Genomic DNA, 18,216 nt, shown 5'->3' on the forward strand with positions numbered 1-18,216 from the left:
ACTATAGAAGCTTTCGGTCTCTCCCCTTTCCAGCACCATATTTAACTCAGAAGTCTGTTTTTACTTAGTCTTTGCTATTTTCCCCTTTGACCTCATTGATGGGAACGTTCTCTAAGTGTTGCCAAGGAACGTCAGTGTGTTTTTCTGCAACTGGCACCTCTGAGGGTGCCTAGTCTTCGAGGTGTCTGCTCTGCAGGTAGCGGTGCGAGAGTTCATCCCTGGTCCTTGGACCTCTGACTCTGCCGGGGAAGGCAGTGCCTGGGGATGGCTGGGCATTTGGTGTCCCAGAGGAAGTCACAGCATCCATCATTCTGAGTGATGTCTGGGAGACGGTAATCTCCAATGTCAAGAAAATAACCATCTGATTCCATAAGTAAGGAAACCAGGCATGGCTTTTCATTTTCAAAGTATTTTATTTAAATAAGTTCTTCTCTTGGTGTGTTTGAATTTTCCAGAAAAAAAAAATACTGACAAATACTATACAACTTGGACCATTTATATTCTTCCTGAAGAGGTAACTGCCCTTTTTTCTACATCTTCCCCTCCCCCCAAGAAACCCAAAGCGAATCCATTAAGCAGTGGGAGAAAGACCTCTTCTGACCATTCAGAAGTGCTGGGCCTGGGGGCTCCTCCCCCAGCCTGGGCTGGTTTACCATCCTTTTTGCCCTCTGTTAGCTTAACCTCCTCAAGATGGGCCAAGCAGGCTCCAGTCCTGAGGCACCCCTGGCTGCCAGTGGCTGTTCTGGGACAGAGGCTGGGAAGAAGGAGTAAAAATGGAGAGGGATAGAGGAATGGAGCTGGGGTGGTGCCCAGAGAGGAGGGGAATAAGAGAAGAAAACAGGGGAGAGAAAGATGAGAATGAAGTGGGAAGAAAAGGTAGTGGACTCCAATTATTGCTTTGAGCTCCTTTCATGCACCCACGTATTCAACAAAAATTGGCGGGCGTATAACACTCCGGGACTATTCTGGGTACTCCAGTGAAGGTTTTCGGGGAGGTTGGGTGGGAAAAAGATAAGCCTCTTTCAGGGTTTGGGTCTCCAAACCTGGGTACAGAAGCAACTGAGAAGTGTGTTTCTGGGTGTTTCATACCTGGACGTAGAGCAGGTCCATTCTGTGAGGAGACGGTGGGGCACTGCCCCTGGAGACAGAGGCCTTGTCATGGCAGTGACTACCGACTGCTCTCTTAATTCTAACTAGCAGCCGGTTGTCAAGGCAACCATGGCACTTGTGTGGTCCCTGATCCCGGAGATCCTCCCTCCTAGATTATATCTGACACCAGTCTCGGCCATCAGCCTCCACGTCTCCCCCAAGTCATCCGTTTTAGGGGGCCTGAGAGTTGGAGACTGAAAGAGCAACTCACCCTGCTGGGCAGCGGGGTATGTGGGGAGGCACATGCATGTTGTGTGGGGAGAAGACAAGTCATCCTGGGATGTGAAGGGGACAGCCAGCTGCTCTACGACAAGTCTCCATATGACAAGGGGACAGAGCATCAGAGGGTGCTTCTTTCTCTGGTCAAAGAGGTTTATGCATGAGGAGCCTGAGTGCCCAGGGTCACTTAGGGTGAGAGGGTGAACATGACTGGTTTTAAAATATAAGCAGGCCTGAATTATGCTTCACAGGGTCACCTGTGAGAAGACCTTGGTGCAGCAGTTGCTACCAGACACCTCCCATCCATAGGACTAGACCTGGACTTTACCTGGAGGGCAGTTGAGTACCAGCTAGCCCAAGTGAACAAATAGAGTACATTTTTCCATGAACACAGTCTTTCAGAATTTAGCTTTTGCTTCTATAAATATCATAGTTTAGCTACATTTTTAATTAAGTTGCAATTTCACCACCATTTAGAAGAGCTTCCGTGGGAAAATATTTCAAGAGAGCTACCCAGCAGATTTGCAAATGAACTTTTAGAGCCCAACCTGCTCCCAAGTTGGAAATTATCCATCTTTGTGATATGGTCACAATACAATCAAAATACCAACCAGTTCACCCTATGAGTGGATTAATTCGGCCCCCCAACCTCAGCCCGGTGGGAAGACACTCTCCTCAACTCACCGCGGACCTAGCTTACATGTCCTCATGGCTCTCAGGGCACACTTGTCAACCCGACCCTTGGTCCTGCATGCACCCTCCTCCTGCAGAATTCAATACGCAACTTCCATCTGTTGCAGCAATTAGTGGGCTCACTTAGAAGAGAAGGTCACCTGGGGGAATTGGGGAGGTGTTACAAGTTTACCCTTAACATCATCACATATCCGACAGCATCCACAGACAGTTGTGAGTACCGACTGTGTGCAAGGCACTTGCCTGAGCTTCAAGATAAATATTGATCAACCTCTGTATAGCTTCGTCCTACTTTCATTTAAACTCTGTAACTTCTGCATCCCATCTGCAACATACCATGCATCAGTGACAACCTTATGAAATTGTTTCCAGTGTGCCTTCTGTGAGACTGTACCTGTGATTGTCTTAATTCCTTCCCTGCTGAAAACCTTTGGTTTCATAGGGGATCCCTAGCTCAGGGGTAGCACCCCCTTCCCATCTGTGAAACATACATTGCACAGGTACACAACGGTAGTCCACTGAAGTGGACGGCGTACACCTGGTCTCCATAGCCTCCTAGCGGTCACTACCAGGAGCCGTTTGTCCTCGCTTGGAGAAGGGAGCCTTGCTGAGTGGTTCTGGGGGTAGCGTCTCAAAGAGAGGTCTTGGACTACATTGAACACCCATCAGTGGTGTTGAGGACCTTGTCATGATTTGCAAGACAATAGCTTTTGATGAATTTTGATCCATCACACTTTAAACTTTTCCTCCAGGTGAGAGGTCAGAAGCACAGGAACTTGGTGTGTCTGTATCAATAAACAGGAACGGGGACTGTACCGGGTTGCTGGAATGTCCTAAAATGAAGATCTCCAGTAAAAGGCTATGTAGGGATGGGAACAGAAGAGCATACATCTCTAACCTGAGTGGTGTATGGCATTGACAGTGCGTAGGCCTCTTGTCCGGTTATGTAATTGTGCGTGTGTGCCCGGGTCTGCCAGGCTTTCCTATGAGATGTTTTTCCAAGAGCAGATAATGTACTGCCTTGTTTAGTGCCTTGTACAAAGTAGACAATCAGTGACCATTTGATGAACAGTATATACTTGCCCAGGTACCTGTTGCCTGAATTTGTGTGTGTGTGTGTGTGGTGTGCATGTGTGCATTTGGGAGATATGTCAAGATGTATGGATACATGTTCCTTGTGCTTTTGCATATGGAATGTGCCGGAGGTGGGTGGAAGGCATGCCTGAGTCTGTAGTAAAGAGCATTGCTATTGGACACACAGATGCCGAGACAGCACCCAAGGCTTGTCCACGTGTTCCCCGGGAATGCCCTCCATGGGGATACTCAGTCTGAGGTTTGCTCCTTGGTTGAGCAGCTCCTCTGTGGACGTGAGTGCATCACTTCAGGGATTTCTGCTCCCTACCCTGTGTGTGGTTGGAAGGCAGCCGAGCCCCCAGGGGAGGACACTTCTGCCTCCTGTCTAACTAGACGGGCAGTGATGGCCTCTTTTCCATCTGGAGAAGCTTGGGCTGAGCGGAGATCCAGAGGTCTTCTTCAGCCTTCTTCTTTTTCTTCTTCTTCTTCCCCTTGTTTCGCTCTGGCTGTTGGCCACTTTTGCCTGCCCGGCTCCAGCAGCAATGGCAACAGATGAAGAGGAGGGTGATGATCACCAGTAGGGGCAGCCCCAGCAGGATGCCTAGACAGATGCTGTTGAAGAGGCCCTCTTGGTGTTTGGCCGAGATGGTGTCCCAGATGGCGCTAAAGAAGGCGCTGATTTTCTCCATGGTGCTTGGCTAGATGGGACCAGAGGAGCCTCTCAGCTCACCAGCAAGGCCTGGGCGTGACAGGCTGCAGAATTGCCCACTTGTAACTTATTCCTCTACCAGCTTTGGGTTTGGGCATGCCACGGATAGCACCTAAAGAGAGAAAAACAGATAATTTAAGAGATACGCAGTGGGAATGGTCTGTAATTTTTAATAACATCATTGATTTTAGGCTTAGGAAATGGGAGGAAATCAAAGGTTTCCAGAGTTCACTGAAATTGTATTGAGACTCTATAAACAAGATAAACACATGCATTTAGTCAATTAAGTATTAACTAATTCTTGCTATGTACAACTGTATGGGACTTAGGATATAAAAATGAATAGCATATCAGACCTGGCACATAGCAAGTGCTCTGCAGTTGTCAGATAAATAAATCAATGTGTGTATTCACAGTGTTCTGGTTCAGGGGTTGGCTCCCTGGACCCTCTACAGGAGTAGTTCTCCACTGCAGCTCACCTGATAGGTGTTGAATACATACTCCCCACAGGACAGCTCCGTATCTGGCCTTCTATGAACTTGCCATTTTCAACACTAATTAAAGCTTAAGCACAAGATCGAATGTCCAAGTCTTGCTGGCTGTCATAGGGGACTTGGAGCTCCCCAGGCTAGGAGGTCATCAGTCCTCATCCTGCCTCACTCCTGCCTTCCTTGCTGTCCCTTCATGCTCTCTTCCCTGCTCCGTGTCTCCCCCCTCCTTATACCCCACTCCTGTGCCTGGCAAGGACTCATCGTGCTTTGGGTGGGAAACCAGTTCTCTCTGTTTCTACCTTCCTCTCCCTCATTACCCTTGTCTCTGCTTTCTGTCCCCCAGCCAAAGATTCCCAAGTCTCCTTCCCTGCCTGTTCCCTTTCTTTGCAGTGGAAAGAGTTTTGCACGCTGATCAGTGATGGTGCTTGGAAACAGGGATGGGGTCCCTGGATGTCCCTCTACTCCTACTCTGAGCTCAGCTTACAGCCGGGACTGTTCTGGTTGCTGGTCCAGAGTGGCCCCTCTTCCTGTGGCACCTTCTCCAACTCTCTACATATATCTCAGGCCTCAGCTCTCAAATATAAGGTCTTAGAGGCGCCTTCAGTTCTGGAATCCACAGGTTCTCGGGTCTAAACAAGACTTGGAGGACAGGGATAATTCAAAGAAATTGAAGAGACCTCTTGGCATAAGACATTGCTCAGGAAAATAAAAAAGACATTGCCCAGGCTGCAGACCTTATAAATCATCCTGACCAGCTCTCTCACTTAAAGATGCAGAATCTGAGGCCCATAGTGCTGAGGTGACATGTTTGAGGACACACAGAGCTGTGATGAACACCCAGAGCTCTGAACAATGGGTCCAGCGCTCTCCTGAGGCTGCTGGGCGAGCAGAAAAACTAAGGATGATGACTTTCTATTTGTATTTTATTTGATACTTTTCTAAATCACCTTCATGTGAATGATCTTTTAAGTGAGCAATGGGATGGTGCATTGTGAATGGAGGGAAGCACTGGGGGACCTGGGTCCGGAATCATTTTGAAGTCTGGGCTTCACTGGGTTGTCCTGCGCTGGAGCATAAATGTGTGTGTTACACACCTGGGTGGTGTGTTACACGTGGTGTCCCAGCGGTTGTCCTTGGGGGTCTAATTCCTTGGATAACACACTCTGTAAGTGTCCTACGTACCCAGTGCCCACGTGTCCATCCAGGCACACCCAGTATCTCCATCCTGGTCTGCAGGCATGTGGACCTATCCCCTCATAACATTATTTATACACTTTATGCAATTGTATAAATTGGTACCTGTGCCATTTGGCCCATGGAGCCTGACATCATGCTGTAAGCTGGCACTTATTATATTCCAGGCACTGTTCTAGGCACTTTGCACCTATCAACTCATTTAGTCTTCATCACAACCTTATGAAAGAGGTACAGTTATTCCCCCCATCGTACAGCTGAAGAGACGGAGGCACAGGTCACACAGTGAGGGAGTGGCAGAGCTGGCCTTATGGATTCTGGGAGGTTTGGCTCCCGATCCCCAAGGGGTGAGACGTTCACAGGGGTTGCTCTGGGCCTCCTATTCTTTCATGTGGAATTAACCCATTTTTGGCAAGTAGCCCAGAATTTATAGAATCTTAACAATCCTTTGCTATCCCTCAGGTTAACTGAAACATTTATCCCCGTCTGTTGCAGAAAAAGACTTCAAAGAGATTTATTTACCATTGTCAGGCACCTCACAAATGCATGAAGATACATACAGTAAAAATCCAGTCCCGCCCAAGGGGAGGTTTATAGAAAGCATATGGCACCTGAACTTAAATTCAACGTGCAACAAGGAAGAGCATCCTGAGAAGTTATGTCTCCTTGCTGTAGGCTTTGCTTGAGCCCCTCTGAGTGTCTGGGAACATCTCACGCGATGGACCTACCCACACGCCATCAAACACACAGGCTCTTTATAGAGGAAAACCACCCTTGGTCTCCCCACAGCCCCTCAGCAGGGCCACTTCGCTGCTTGCTCCTTCTCACACCACTTGCCTCTCCTCTGGGTTCTCCTTCTCCCTTTGCTGTAACCTTTGCTTTGACCTCAGCTTTGTATGGCCCAGTATTCTTTGGCCCATCCAGAGGGGTTTTTCTGCTCTGTTGTTAGGTGCTTTTCTCTAACCTGACCCTACACATACACTTTCGGGGACCAGATGCTCCTTGCACTGCATTTCTGTGATTCAATTAGACAGCAGCAAACAACACTTGCTGACAAACTTTACTGTGCCAGGGGTCGTGCTGGTCTCTGTGGGGAGCATATGTGAATCAGAGCCCACTCTTGGGTTCAGCCAGGGAGAGAGAAGAAGGGCATCAAGCCCTTGGAGAATATTAGGGCAGTTTCGTAAAAGTAGAGCCACTTGAGAATAGAGCATCTTGAGAGATGAGTAGCATCTTGACAGAAAAACGTGTGAAAAGGATGTTCAAAGATTCCAGACAGTGAAAGTTCTAGAACATCAGCAGGAGAACGAGGGGCCTTCTGGTGAGCCTCGAGCTCAGGGTGGGAGAGGGAAGGACTGTAGGCTGTGGCCAAGGTAGAGAGTGCCTTCATAGGCTGTGTTTATTTGGGGGGCTTTATAACAGGAGGAGGTTGTGATCAGAGCTGCCCTTCAGGAAAAGATAACAGGATCTGAAAACCTCTGGTAGGTGTTTTAAGAGAAGATGTTTCATCCATTTAGCAAACATTTATTGAGCACCTAATATGTGCCACACACTGTGTTAGGTATTGAGGATTCAGGAATGAACGACAAAGATAAGGTTTCTGGTATCATGGAGCCTTGTACATTCCAGGGATCTTATTATCATTAAGGGATCATGCCAAAAGGCAAATAGAAGAAGCAAATTCCAACTTAGGATGCTTAGTTGGATGAATTAAAAGCATGTATTTGAATTATGTCTTTATTTCAATGTTCCAGGCCCTCCCACCCATCCCAACCTTTGTCTCAAACTCATCCATCCCATGGCACCTAAAATAGCCTGTGAATAAACAGATTTCTTTTCAAGCTAAAGCTAAGTCAATAATTCACTTCTGGATTCCTAAAGGTACTTATTTGAGTCTACTCTCCATACAGCCAAAGAGAGTATTCATTAACGGTTGGGAATCCTGTCTGGGGAAAATTCAATTAAAAGGTATTCTTTATATTTTTTAATCTAAGAATTCTCTTCTAGGCCCCCCATGTTACTTGCTGAGCTCTGCTCATCTATAGTGTTTCATTAGTATTTATGAGCTTTGCATTATTAGCATTTCCAGAAAACAATCAAATATCTCCTTGGTGGTATGAATTAAAAGAGCGTCTATGAACGTTTTTGCAAAAGGAGCCACACTTTGAGCCTTAGAAATGCTCTCGGGAGACCCCATCCTTTGGTTAGCTCTCAAGTATCACTGAGAGCTGACACTGTTTGAAAAACAATTCATCTATTCTTGTAAAACCAACAATAGGTGCTAACCAACCTTGATTGTGGTTGTGGGGGTGGTTATGAGGAGGGAGAAGAGGGGAGAAGGTCCTTTCAGTTTTCTTGAAAGTGAGCAGTATTCATCTCTATATCCTTCGTAGTATCTAGCTGGGAGAGAGTCATTCATCCACTCTTTCTTCCCACAAGCGTCTGTCTGCCTGCATGTGAGGTGTTGATGGAGAACAGAGATCCTGGAGCCAGAGGACCTGAGTTTGAGCCCTGGCTCAACTCTTGTGACCTTGGCCGGTTACCGAACTTCAGCTACAAAATGAAGCTAATAAGCTTCCCTTGTAATGAGGTTGTGAAGATTAAGAGCTCAATATGTTTAATGCATTTCGCAAACTGTAAAATACTATAAAACATAATCTGTAAAATAGCGAGTGATCTCCCCATAACAGTGGACTAATTCTAGCCTTGAGCTTTTCTTCCCCATCCCTCACCTGTAGCCCAGTCTTCATGGCCAGGGAACCATGGACCACCCCCACCCCATTCAAATGAAAAGGGCTTCACAGGTGACCTCCCCGCTTAGAACTGGTCTGCAGTTCTGTGGCTGTAATTCTAGACTCCGGCATCCAGCAACAGGAATGGAAAAGGGTCGCTTGGGGAACATCTGATGGAGTCTGGAGGACTGTTGAGCTCATAAAATGAGACCTGGGGAGAGCACCTAGCCCTCTGCAGGCCGCAGCTTCCCTCCAGGCTTTGGAACCCCTGGAAGTGTACTGGGATGGCTCCTGCCACAGGGATGTCTGATCCATCCCTGAGAGCCAAGAGCTGCTCCAGAGTTGTGTCTAGGGCTGGCCCTCAGACTGCTGTTGCTTCTGGAGCTCCCCAAGAAGGGGGAAGGGCATTCTCCTTTGCACCGGCCTCTTGTAATTTCTGTCTATTAGGTGAAATAATACGTGTAAAGCTGAAGAATAGTGTCTGCTGGATAGCAGATGCTTTCTAGAAATGTTAATGTTAAGGATCATGATGGCACCCAGTTGAAATCCCTGAAACCCTCTCCAGAGTGATTTCCAAATGGTTTAAATCTTTGGGCTTCTTGTAGGGGGTGGGGTGAAGCAGGAGGGTCAGGTTTCTCTCAGAGCCTTAGAAGATTCCTCTGCTGCAGCTGCAGACTCCTGGGTATGTGTGGGGGGCCACCTCATAATTGTAACTTGGGGGCAAAGACCTTCCCTTGGGCCTTTCCTCACATATTCCATTGAGCCCATACCTTGTGTTGTGGTCATCAGTGTGCTTGCTTTATCTCCTCACCCAAAGATCTCAGGTGATGGCAGGATGGCCTTCTGGCCAGGGAAGGGAGTCAGCAAGCGTGTCACCAAGGGATTAAAGGATGCAGGTTCCCGAGTTACACTCCTGGAGACCCTGATTCAGTAGGTCTAGGGTACGCCCAGGAATTTATGTTTATAACAAACAACCCAAGTGTTTCTGGACAATTATCAGGTTCAAAAACTGCTGAATGAGGAGGGTGAGCTGATGACCCTTTTCTGTAAGCTCAGAAGCCATGTGCTGAGTGAGAGGATGGATGGATCATGGGCGAGGAGAGTGGGAAAGAGGTTTATTTTCATACACAGCAGCACCAGGGCCTGCTGCAGGGAGCCTCCTTGGGTGTTACTTCTTGCTCTTGTGTAGTCAGGGCATCTGGGCCAGAGCTACTCTCGTGGAGGTCACAGTTCAATGCAATAAACATTCACGGAACACCCACTCTGTGTCTGGCCCTGTGCATTCAGATCCTGAGCTCCTCCCTGTCTCGTAAGGAGCAGAGACAAAGATAGCAGAAGCACAGTGTGATCAAGGGTCCTGTGGTCAAACTCTGTGTAAAGGGCATGGGAGCGGCGCAGGGGAAGGAGTAAGCAAGCTGGCCTGGAGGGGATTAAGAGGTGAAAAGGAAATGACAATCAGGACAGAGTCTGCTCAGTCATTCCTTCAGGGACTACTTATGCGGCACCTAGTACATGCTGGGAACTGTGTTGTGTCCTGGGTATCCAGGAGCAGGCAGACTCAATCCTTGTCCCTTTTTTGCTCAAAGTCTGGTGTGGGAAGCAAACACTCATCAAAGAACCCTGCAGACCGGTGTGTGAGTATATAGTTGCTATGAAGGAGAAGCCCGGGATGCTGTGAAAGTGAGTGATACCCATCGGGGAAGCCAGGGCAGGCTCTGGGTGGGGATGGCTTCACTAAGATCTGAATGACAAAAACAGCAAACATGTGGGGTCAGGGTGTCTGAAAACTCTTGAGGGCATAGACTGAACTTATCTAAAGCACTTTCAAGTAATATGCGCGATGTGTTTTCTTTCAACTCTCCAATACCTTTTCAGATGAAGTGCCTCTAAATTTAAAGCAATGAGTTCAATTGTTAATACATGATAAACTGTCCCCCCACCGCGAAGTCTGGAAACACAGGAAATAATGTGTTCATTGTATTTTTTTCAGATGAACATGGACCTGTTGCTTCTCCTGCAAAGGACCTGAAAGGACAGTGTGGCTGGACGCAGCAGCAGTGAGTGGGGGTGACAGTGGGGTGACGTGAAGCCCTCGAGGCAGGTGGCCCTACACCTTCAGGGCCTGCGAAGCCATGTCAGTGGCTGGTGTGTACTGTAAGGGCCGTGGGATTTCAAGCAAGGAGGGGACAGAATAGATCTGTGTTTCATAAAGAACACTGTCACTGGGGTGAGACAGAACAGATTGGCAAGGGCAGGAGCGGGAGGAGACGACTGCAGTTGTTCAGGGAAAATGGCACTGGGACGAGGGTGAGGGTGGTGGCGTTGGGTGGGATACGCGCCTGACTTGGGTGTTCTCCAGTGGATGCGGTGAGAGAACTGTCAGGCGGAGGGACATGAGGACTGTCTCTGGGCTGTGCTCTGCTCTTCTTCTAGCCCTAGTCTCCTCTCTGGTCTCCAACTCTGGTATATTCCTAAAATAGGAATCCCATCCAACAGGCTCTACCTGACTCTCGCCATCTCTCCTGAGGGTTTAAAACCTCTTTTTCAGCCCCAGGCCTCTCCACCCTGCCTGCCCAAACCTTGTCCCAGCTCCCAAAACCACCCTGCAGTCCTTGCAAAATCCCTGTGGTTACAATATCACACACTTCGGAAACCAAGGCTCTCTGGCAGCTAGGGCACGGGTGGAACCTCAGTCAGCAGTTATTAACTCTGCTGCTCTGGATATGTATTTTCTTGATGTTTCTCACCTTGCTAACCTGGCATGCTCAGATGCCCTCTAATAGATGTAAGTACTGTTTTGTACAAAAATTGTCAGATCACAGAAAATAATCTGCTAGTGGAATATTACGCTTATAACTTAAAACCTCAAGGCTGAAGGCATGATGAAATAGATGTCTGTATTTCCCCCAATTTAATTAATTGCTTCAAGTAACTAGTCCAAATACAAAATTGGATCCTCTTTTTTTCCCCCCAGAGTATGCATACATGGTGGGGAACTAGATATTGAGTATTAGAAGAAAATAGATAGTATTTTCCCTCAGAATCAATGTTATAATTATGATTGCAATTTTGAACAAAAGCACAAATAGGTCATCAGTACAGAAACGATTAAGGTACCATGGTTATTAAAAATAATAAAATGATGCTTTGTCATGTAGACGTTCTGAATTGGAAGAATCCAGAGATGGGTCATCTGGTTGAGTTCCCTCACTTTATTGATAAGGAATCTGGGACCAAAAGAAGCTGTGACTTGCTGGAGGTCACACAGTTGACAACTGGTGGATTCAGGGCCAGAACCAATGTCTTCTGACTCCCAGCACCCCTCCTGCCAGGCTTCCCCTACAGAAGTCCGTACAGGTAACTACAGAGGCAGCACTAGGCAAGATGCCCACCACGTCCTCATCCTGGGCTCAGGCTAGTCTATGCCTCTCAGCCCCCTGACACCTCTGGAGCTGTGTGACTGAGTTCTGGCCAAAGGAACGTGGGCCTGGCTCCTGAAATCTCCCCCAAGGGCCTCCACATTCTCTCTCTGCTTGCTCACTGGCTGGCCAGATGCAAAGGGCCCAGGGGAGGACTCCAGGGCCCCTGGGACAGCAGAGGTGGAAGATGTTCCTGAATGAGTGCTAGCAGAGCACCTCGCTGACCACAGTGAACAGTGGAATGAATGAGAAAGAAACCTTTGTTGGGGGAAGCCACTGAGATTTAAGGATTATTCGCTATAGCAATTAGCCCATCCTACCTCACACAAGTGACAAAAAGCTAACGTTGACAATGATTATAACAAATATGTGATACATTTAACAACTCTTCTGTGGTGCAGCTTTGACCCAAGAGGGGTTTAGCTAAGTGCTTCAGAGTGCTGGTTCCAGGACCAAATATCCTGGGTTCGAATCCTGATGCTGCTACTCACTAAGTCTATCACGTTGGGCAGGTTACTTAACCCAGGGGCTCACTTTCCTCATTCGTGAAATGGAGCTGATAATAGTAGGCTGTTGTGAAAACTAAATGAGTCAGTAGATGTAGAGCCTCTTGGAGCCACGCCTGGCCGTAGATGTGTGCCCTTATTATTTGACCCCAAAGGAATAGGCTGGCCAAAGAAACACCCTCGACTTCTTAGCTAATGGTGATTTTGTTTGCCTTTTTAGAATTTGGATGGTTCTGGAGTCATGACTGATTCTTTAGGTCTCCTTTAAAAGGCATTTTTTTTCTCCTTTCTCTATACTTTTCCTGTAGTAAGGAGACTCTTACTACACTCATCATTCTTTTTCAAAGCAACCATTTCAGAATTAAAACATGTACAGGCATCACTCAGAAGCAGCACTGTGAGGGTGTGGATACAGCCTTTTCACCCCCCGTGGATCTCATATCACTGGGCAGAGCGGGACATGAGCCTCCATCCTTCCCCCACACCAAACTGTCTTTTTGTTCCTTCCCTCTCTCCCTTCTTTCCTTCTGCCAGTGCACTTAATGAGCTCCTAGTATGTGTCAGTTCCTTCCCAGGCACTGCATACGTAGTCATGAATGATGCAGATATGGTAAAGCTGCTTACTTTCCGCAGGGAGAAGGCAGATAGTAAACAGGTGCACAAACAAAGAAGCCAAGATATGCTGTTGGTGCTATAAAGCAAACAGTTGGCATGGCCTCTGAGGAGGTGACTTTGAACTGAGGTTGGAGGGATGACAAGGGTCCAGTTGCGCGCAGGTGGCAGGAACAGCAGGGCGAAGGCCCGGAGTGGGAAAGAGCCTGGCATGGTCTAGGAGAGAGCTGGAGCCCGAGAGCGCCGGAAGTGAAGCAGGACTCAAGCCAGGCAGCGGTGGTGGCACGAGTATAGAGGGCAGAGGGTGGAGAAGCAGTGAAAGCACCCCGAGGAGCACAGGCACCCGCCTCTTCACCCTCGTTGTTATTGCATTTGTCCAAGCCCTCAGACTGCTCTCTCGTTTTCCTTCCTTCAGTTCATCTTCTAAAATCCACATGGGGTCATGCTCCCCCTGCTCAGCCTGTCTTTGGCCCTTCGTCACTTGCACGATCATCCCAACTCCTCGGCAAGGGGGACAAATCGCTTGTGAGCTGTTGGCCTCTGCTCTCACCCTAGCCTCGTCTCCCACCACCACCCTTATTGCCACATTTCTTCAGATTCTCCCGAGCTTCCTGCTCTCTCACACTGCCATTCTTTGGCACGTGCTGTTCCACCTGCCTGGAATGTCTTCTCACCTCTTCCCTTTGGTCCGTTCACAGGGAAACTCCTTGTCCTGCCAGCCTCCTCTGGGAGGTCTTCTGTGACTGTCAGTCCTCTGCCTGCAGACCTCCCCGAATCCAGTTCTTTCTCTTCTGAGCTCTCATGGAGCCAATAACCTACCATCACAGCCCTTGCTGACTACATTGTAATTGTTTGTTTTCTTTGAAAAAGTAAAAGAATACAGAAAAGCACAAAGAATCATATATATGTATATATATATATATGATATATTTATATGTTACCATCCTAACCCCTATCTCAAAATATGACCTTAGTTGGACACAGCATTTTTGCAGATGTAAATAGTTAAGATGAGGTCACACTGGAGTAAAGTGGGTCCATAATCCAATATGGCTGGTTTCCTTATGAAAAGGGGAAATCTGGACATAGAGGTAGACTTGCACAGAGGGAAGACAATGAAGGGGCATTTAGAGAAGATGGCCGTTGACAAGCCAAGGAGAGCGGCCTGGAACAGATCCTTCCTTCACAGCTTTCAGAAGGAAAGCTGTTGGTTCAGAAGGAACCAACCCTGCCAACACCTTGATTTCAGATTTCTAGCCTCCAGAGCTGTGAGGCAATACATTTCTGTTGTTTAAGCCACCCAGCCTGCGGTACTTTGTCACGGTAGCCCCAGGAGACTCATGTACCCCTCTTGCTTGACACCACTCCCACCCCTCAGCTGGTCTCATCCCTTCTATCTCCAGAATATATCCCGCATCTATCCACTTCTGTCCGTTTCATGGCTAGGTCACCATCACCCCTCACCTGGATTACTGCACAGCTTCCTAACCAGTATCTCTGATTCTACTCTTCCCTCTTTATAGCCTCTTCTCCCCACACGAGCCCCCCCCCCTTCCCCACCCCCACGGCTTCCCAATGCCTGGAAAGCATTGAATAAAAATACCCTACAGGTGCTTCTATCAGCTGGCTCTGCCTCCATCTCTAATCTCATCCTGTAACCCCTTCTCACTCGCTGTGCTCTGGACACACCTACTCCAGAGCTGTCCACCCCTCAGGACCTTGCTTGTCCCCTGGTACATTTTCTCTCAGATCTTGGCGTGGCCGACTGCTTCCTAACATGCAGAGTTCCACACAAAGGCATTTCCACTCACTTGTAACCACAGATGTTACCTCAACACGAAGCCTTTCTCGACCAAGTCATCTAAGAAGCCCAGCCCCCATCAACCTCTAGCACACCATCCTGTCTTATGGCCTTGGTAGTTCTTCCCACTCTAAAATTTTGGAGTCACACGTGATGCTCTTGTCACTGTAGTGTATGCATTTATGGACTGTCTTCCTGCTCTGGAAAATAAGTTCAGTGAGAACTGGGCCCTTGCCTGTCTTATTCTGTGTAGATGCTCAGAGTCAGGAATGTCCCTGAATGAATGAATGAAGTCATTCTGGTTAACCCAAGGGTCCTAAAAGAAAAGAGATCTTGAAAAAAAAATGTAAATTAGTCAACTGAGGTCACTGGGGAGAGAGCAGGGGCAATGAAAGGCATAGAAAAGAGGCCATCAGTCACATCTGTGGCCAGACTTTGATGACAATTATCCACCATTTAGCCCACCATCCAGACGGATCTTCCAGCCAAGTAACTCATTTAAGGAAGAAATAATGATCAAGAAACTCCCATATCACTGAAAGCAGAAGGGAGTGGGGAGTGTGCTTTATCAGCTCCTAAATAATCATCTACCTTCCTTTTGCTCAGTTACAGAGAGCTCATTGTGGCTGGGACTTTCTGATAACAAGGGATCCTTTCCTAATTACTATATGCTCTATTTCAGGTTCAGCAGAAAGAAAATTAAAAAGCTCCATTTCACTCCAGGTTCAATTGAGTCAATCTTTCAATCAATCAAGTATTAATTAAGCTATGCTAGGAAATACAGAGGAGGAAAACGGCACCTTCTCTCTACTCAAAGATGATGTGAGGAAAATAATTAGAGAATAATTTAAGAACAATGAAAAGAATTTAAAAGGGTTTTCATCTGGGCTTTCTTTGACTTTCTGTTATGGATGGCCTAAAATCTCTAGCCACTTTATTCTCCTTTACTCTTTCTCCCGCCCTCTTCCCTCTCTCTTCTCCATTCTCTTCCCTAATTACATTGTCTCCAAAGGGTCCATGTCATAGACTCTGACAATAATTAGTCGCTTTCAGTCACTCTTAGGATTAAACACTAAAAATCGTGTCTCTCCGATACTCTGAAAATTCCAGCTGTGCTAAATGTGATCGAATGCAGTACCCCCAGCCTGTTAGCAAGCTACAGACTTCCTCATGTTTATGTCCCTAGATCATCATGATAACTTCCTGATTTTTCACCTAAACCAGAAAACATGCACCAAGAATTTTGCCTCCTTGGAGATATATGTATACATATAGCTGATTCACTTTGTTATAAAGCAGAAACTAACACACCATTGTAAAGCAATTATACTCCATTAAAGATGTTTAAAAAAATGATATAGTAAGATGAAAAAAAAATAAAACATAAAGTTATCCATCAAAAAAAAAAAAAAAAAGAATTTTGCCTCCTTCACTAACACTGGCGTGGAGTCTGGGCAACATCCACTTAAGTACTTTGAGTTTAGTTTTCTCTTCTGTAAACAGAGATTTGAGCACACTTCTCAGAGGGCGAGGTGTTTTTTCCACCGTGCTACATCATTTTATTCTTTCTCCCCAGAACAGTGCCTGGCAGAAAGTGGGCTGGCAATAAGTATTTGTTGAATGGATGAATGAATGAATGAGTGCGTGAGTGAGTGAATGACGTGTGTAAAGATAATGTGTGTATAGCGTGTAGGCTAAGTACACTTCACACAGTGGGGGCCTTAAAATTGCCTTGAAAACCATATAGCACCCTATTTGTTATTATACTACTCATATTGTGTGAAAGGCAAAAGCGTCCATTCATTACAGAATTCATAAGCAGAGTCTGATCAACTTTTCTGTGAACCGGTGGGAGTGAGTCAGCCAATCCTAGGAATCAGGGCAGACCCATTTGCCTTTCCCCTGCTTTCTTGCTAATTTTATTTCCATTCATTCTCAGCTGCCGCCCCTCTTTCAGCCCTCCTGACCTCCAGGATCTAGTTTCTTAGGGATGCCTTGTTCTGTCCATCACTATCAACTTTCTCCTCTTCATTTCAGCTAGAATGCTCACTTGTTTTCCTTTGACTGGCCTCTTTTGACATAGATACCTCAGGAGGCCAAAGCCTCAAAAACAGAGGCTTGGCATAATGTCTTATCACCTTTCACAGGAACAGGGAATGATCTATTGAATCCAAAAGCCACCATTTGTTGTGTTCTTACTAAGTGCGCAACTCTGCATGTGTAATCAAGGCTCTACAGACATTGCCTCGTTCAGCAACTCAGGAGGTGGGTCTTTTAATCCCCATTATACAGATGAGGAAACCGAGCCTGTCAGAGACTAAGTAATTTGCCCAAGGCCATAGAGCTACTAAAGTGCAAAACACCCTGCTGTAACTGCTGTACTCTAGAGCTGCCATTCTCCAGAAGGACGCTGAGGACTTATCTTTTCTAGGACGAAGGGGTATTCACCAATCATTCATCTGTCAAGCATTTGAAAGCCTGCCATGTGTGCCACACTCTATGGATACACTCTTGATGGACTAAAACACCTTCTGTGACCTCAAGGAGCTCACATTTTAATAGGACCAAAAATATAAGAAGAGAAGGGCAATATGTCACATATGACAGTGGGTGCTGGGGACCCAAAGGCATAAAACTCCTTAGAGTACTCACTGGCAGCCCAGGAGCAATATCCAACCCATAGGCACTTCTATTTTACTTTTTTTTTTTTCTCCTCTGATTTCATATAAAATTCTCAATCTTTAGCGAGTCCTAAAATTTGGTCACACTAACCTCCCACATAGCTATAATCTGCTGGAGCTTTAGAAGGACCGATGTTCCCCCAACCTGTACCCCAGTCCCCACCCTGCCGGCTTCACCCAGTCCTGACACCTACCTGGTCCCTGGAGGCATATTAAGCCTGTAGCCCCTGGACCACACCCTCCCTCCGGAATAGGGACGACATTGCCTATTCTTTGTGCTGTCATCCATGAAGGGGAGAACCACGCAGGGGGCTTGAAAAAGAGATGAGGACAAAAGACAAAAGGCAAGCCTTACTTTCCAGTTGTCACCTCCTGTTTAATGGATTGATCCTGGTCTCTGGCTAATTAGACAAATAATAAGGATGTGGGATGTTTGCAAGAGGAATTAATACATATCATAATGTCCCAAGCAGAATGCAAAATGCTGGTGGAGGGGTGCAGTGGAAAGAATATTAAGAGGACCAAGTTCTAGTCCCGGTTCAGTTGTCCTCCAAGCCTCTGACCTTGGGCAAATCAGTTAAGCTTTCTGAGCCCTTTTCTCATCTGAGAAGTGAGGCTATTAGCCATCTCAGCTATCTCTCAAGATTGTTGTGAAGAACAGACAAGACCTGTGAAAAAACATCGAGAAGGGAAAATTGCAATCTAAATGCAAGCAGTGGCATATTAGAGGATTGTGTTAAAGCTGAATTACAGCTAAAATTAGAACCCTGACTTCTCTTACCGATGCAGCCCTCTGCCCTAAACCTTCTCTTCCCTCTGACCCACTGCCACCATCCCCACCTCCACCCGCCTCAGGTCCTTTATGAATCATAGTCATTAAGGACTACGTTTTCAATTTGGAAAGTTCGCGGGCACATACTCTGACACCACTCAGGC

The 18,216-nt window shown here is 46.9% G+C and overlaps 1 protein-coding gene across 3 annotated transcripts in view; it reads right to left on the bottom strand.

Annotated features, from left to right (window-relative positions):
* Positions 1-396: 396 nt before the first annotated feature.
* Positions 397-18,216, bottom strand: part of KIAA0040 (KIAA0040 ortholog) — a 35,109-nt gene continuing 17,289 nt past the window's right edge. For all 3 annotated transcript variants that reach the window (XM_036834060.1, XM_036834068.1, XM_036834075.1), the window contains one exon: positions 397-3,956. In XM_036834060.1, the coding sequence (XP_036689955.1) occupies positions 3,525-3,824 (300 nt within the window). In that variant the 5' untranslated portion in view covers positions 3,825-3,956 and the 3' untranslated portion in view covers positions 397-3,524. The remainder of the gene's footprint in view (positions 3,957-18,216) is intronic.

Source organism: Balaenoptera musculus, chromosome 1 (assembly GCF_009873245.2).
Source record: "Balaenoptera musculus isolate JJ_BM4_2016_0621 chromosome 1, mBalMus1.pri.v3, whole genome shotgun sequence".
NCBI lineage: Eukaryota > Metazoa > Chordata > Mammalia > Artiodactyla > Balaenopteridae > Balaenoptera > Balaenoptera musculus.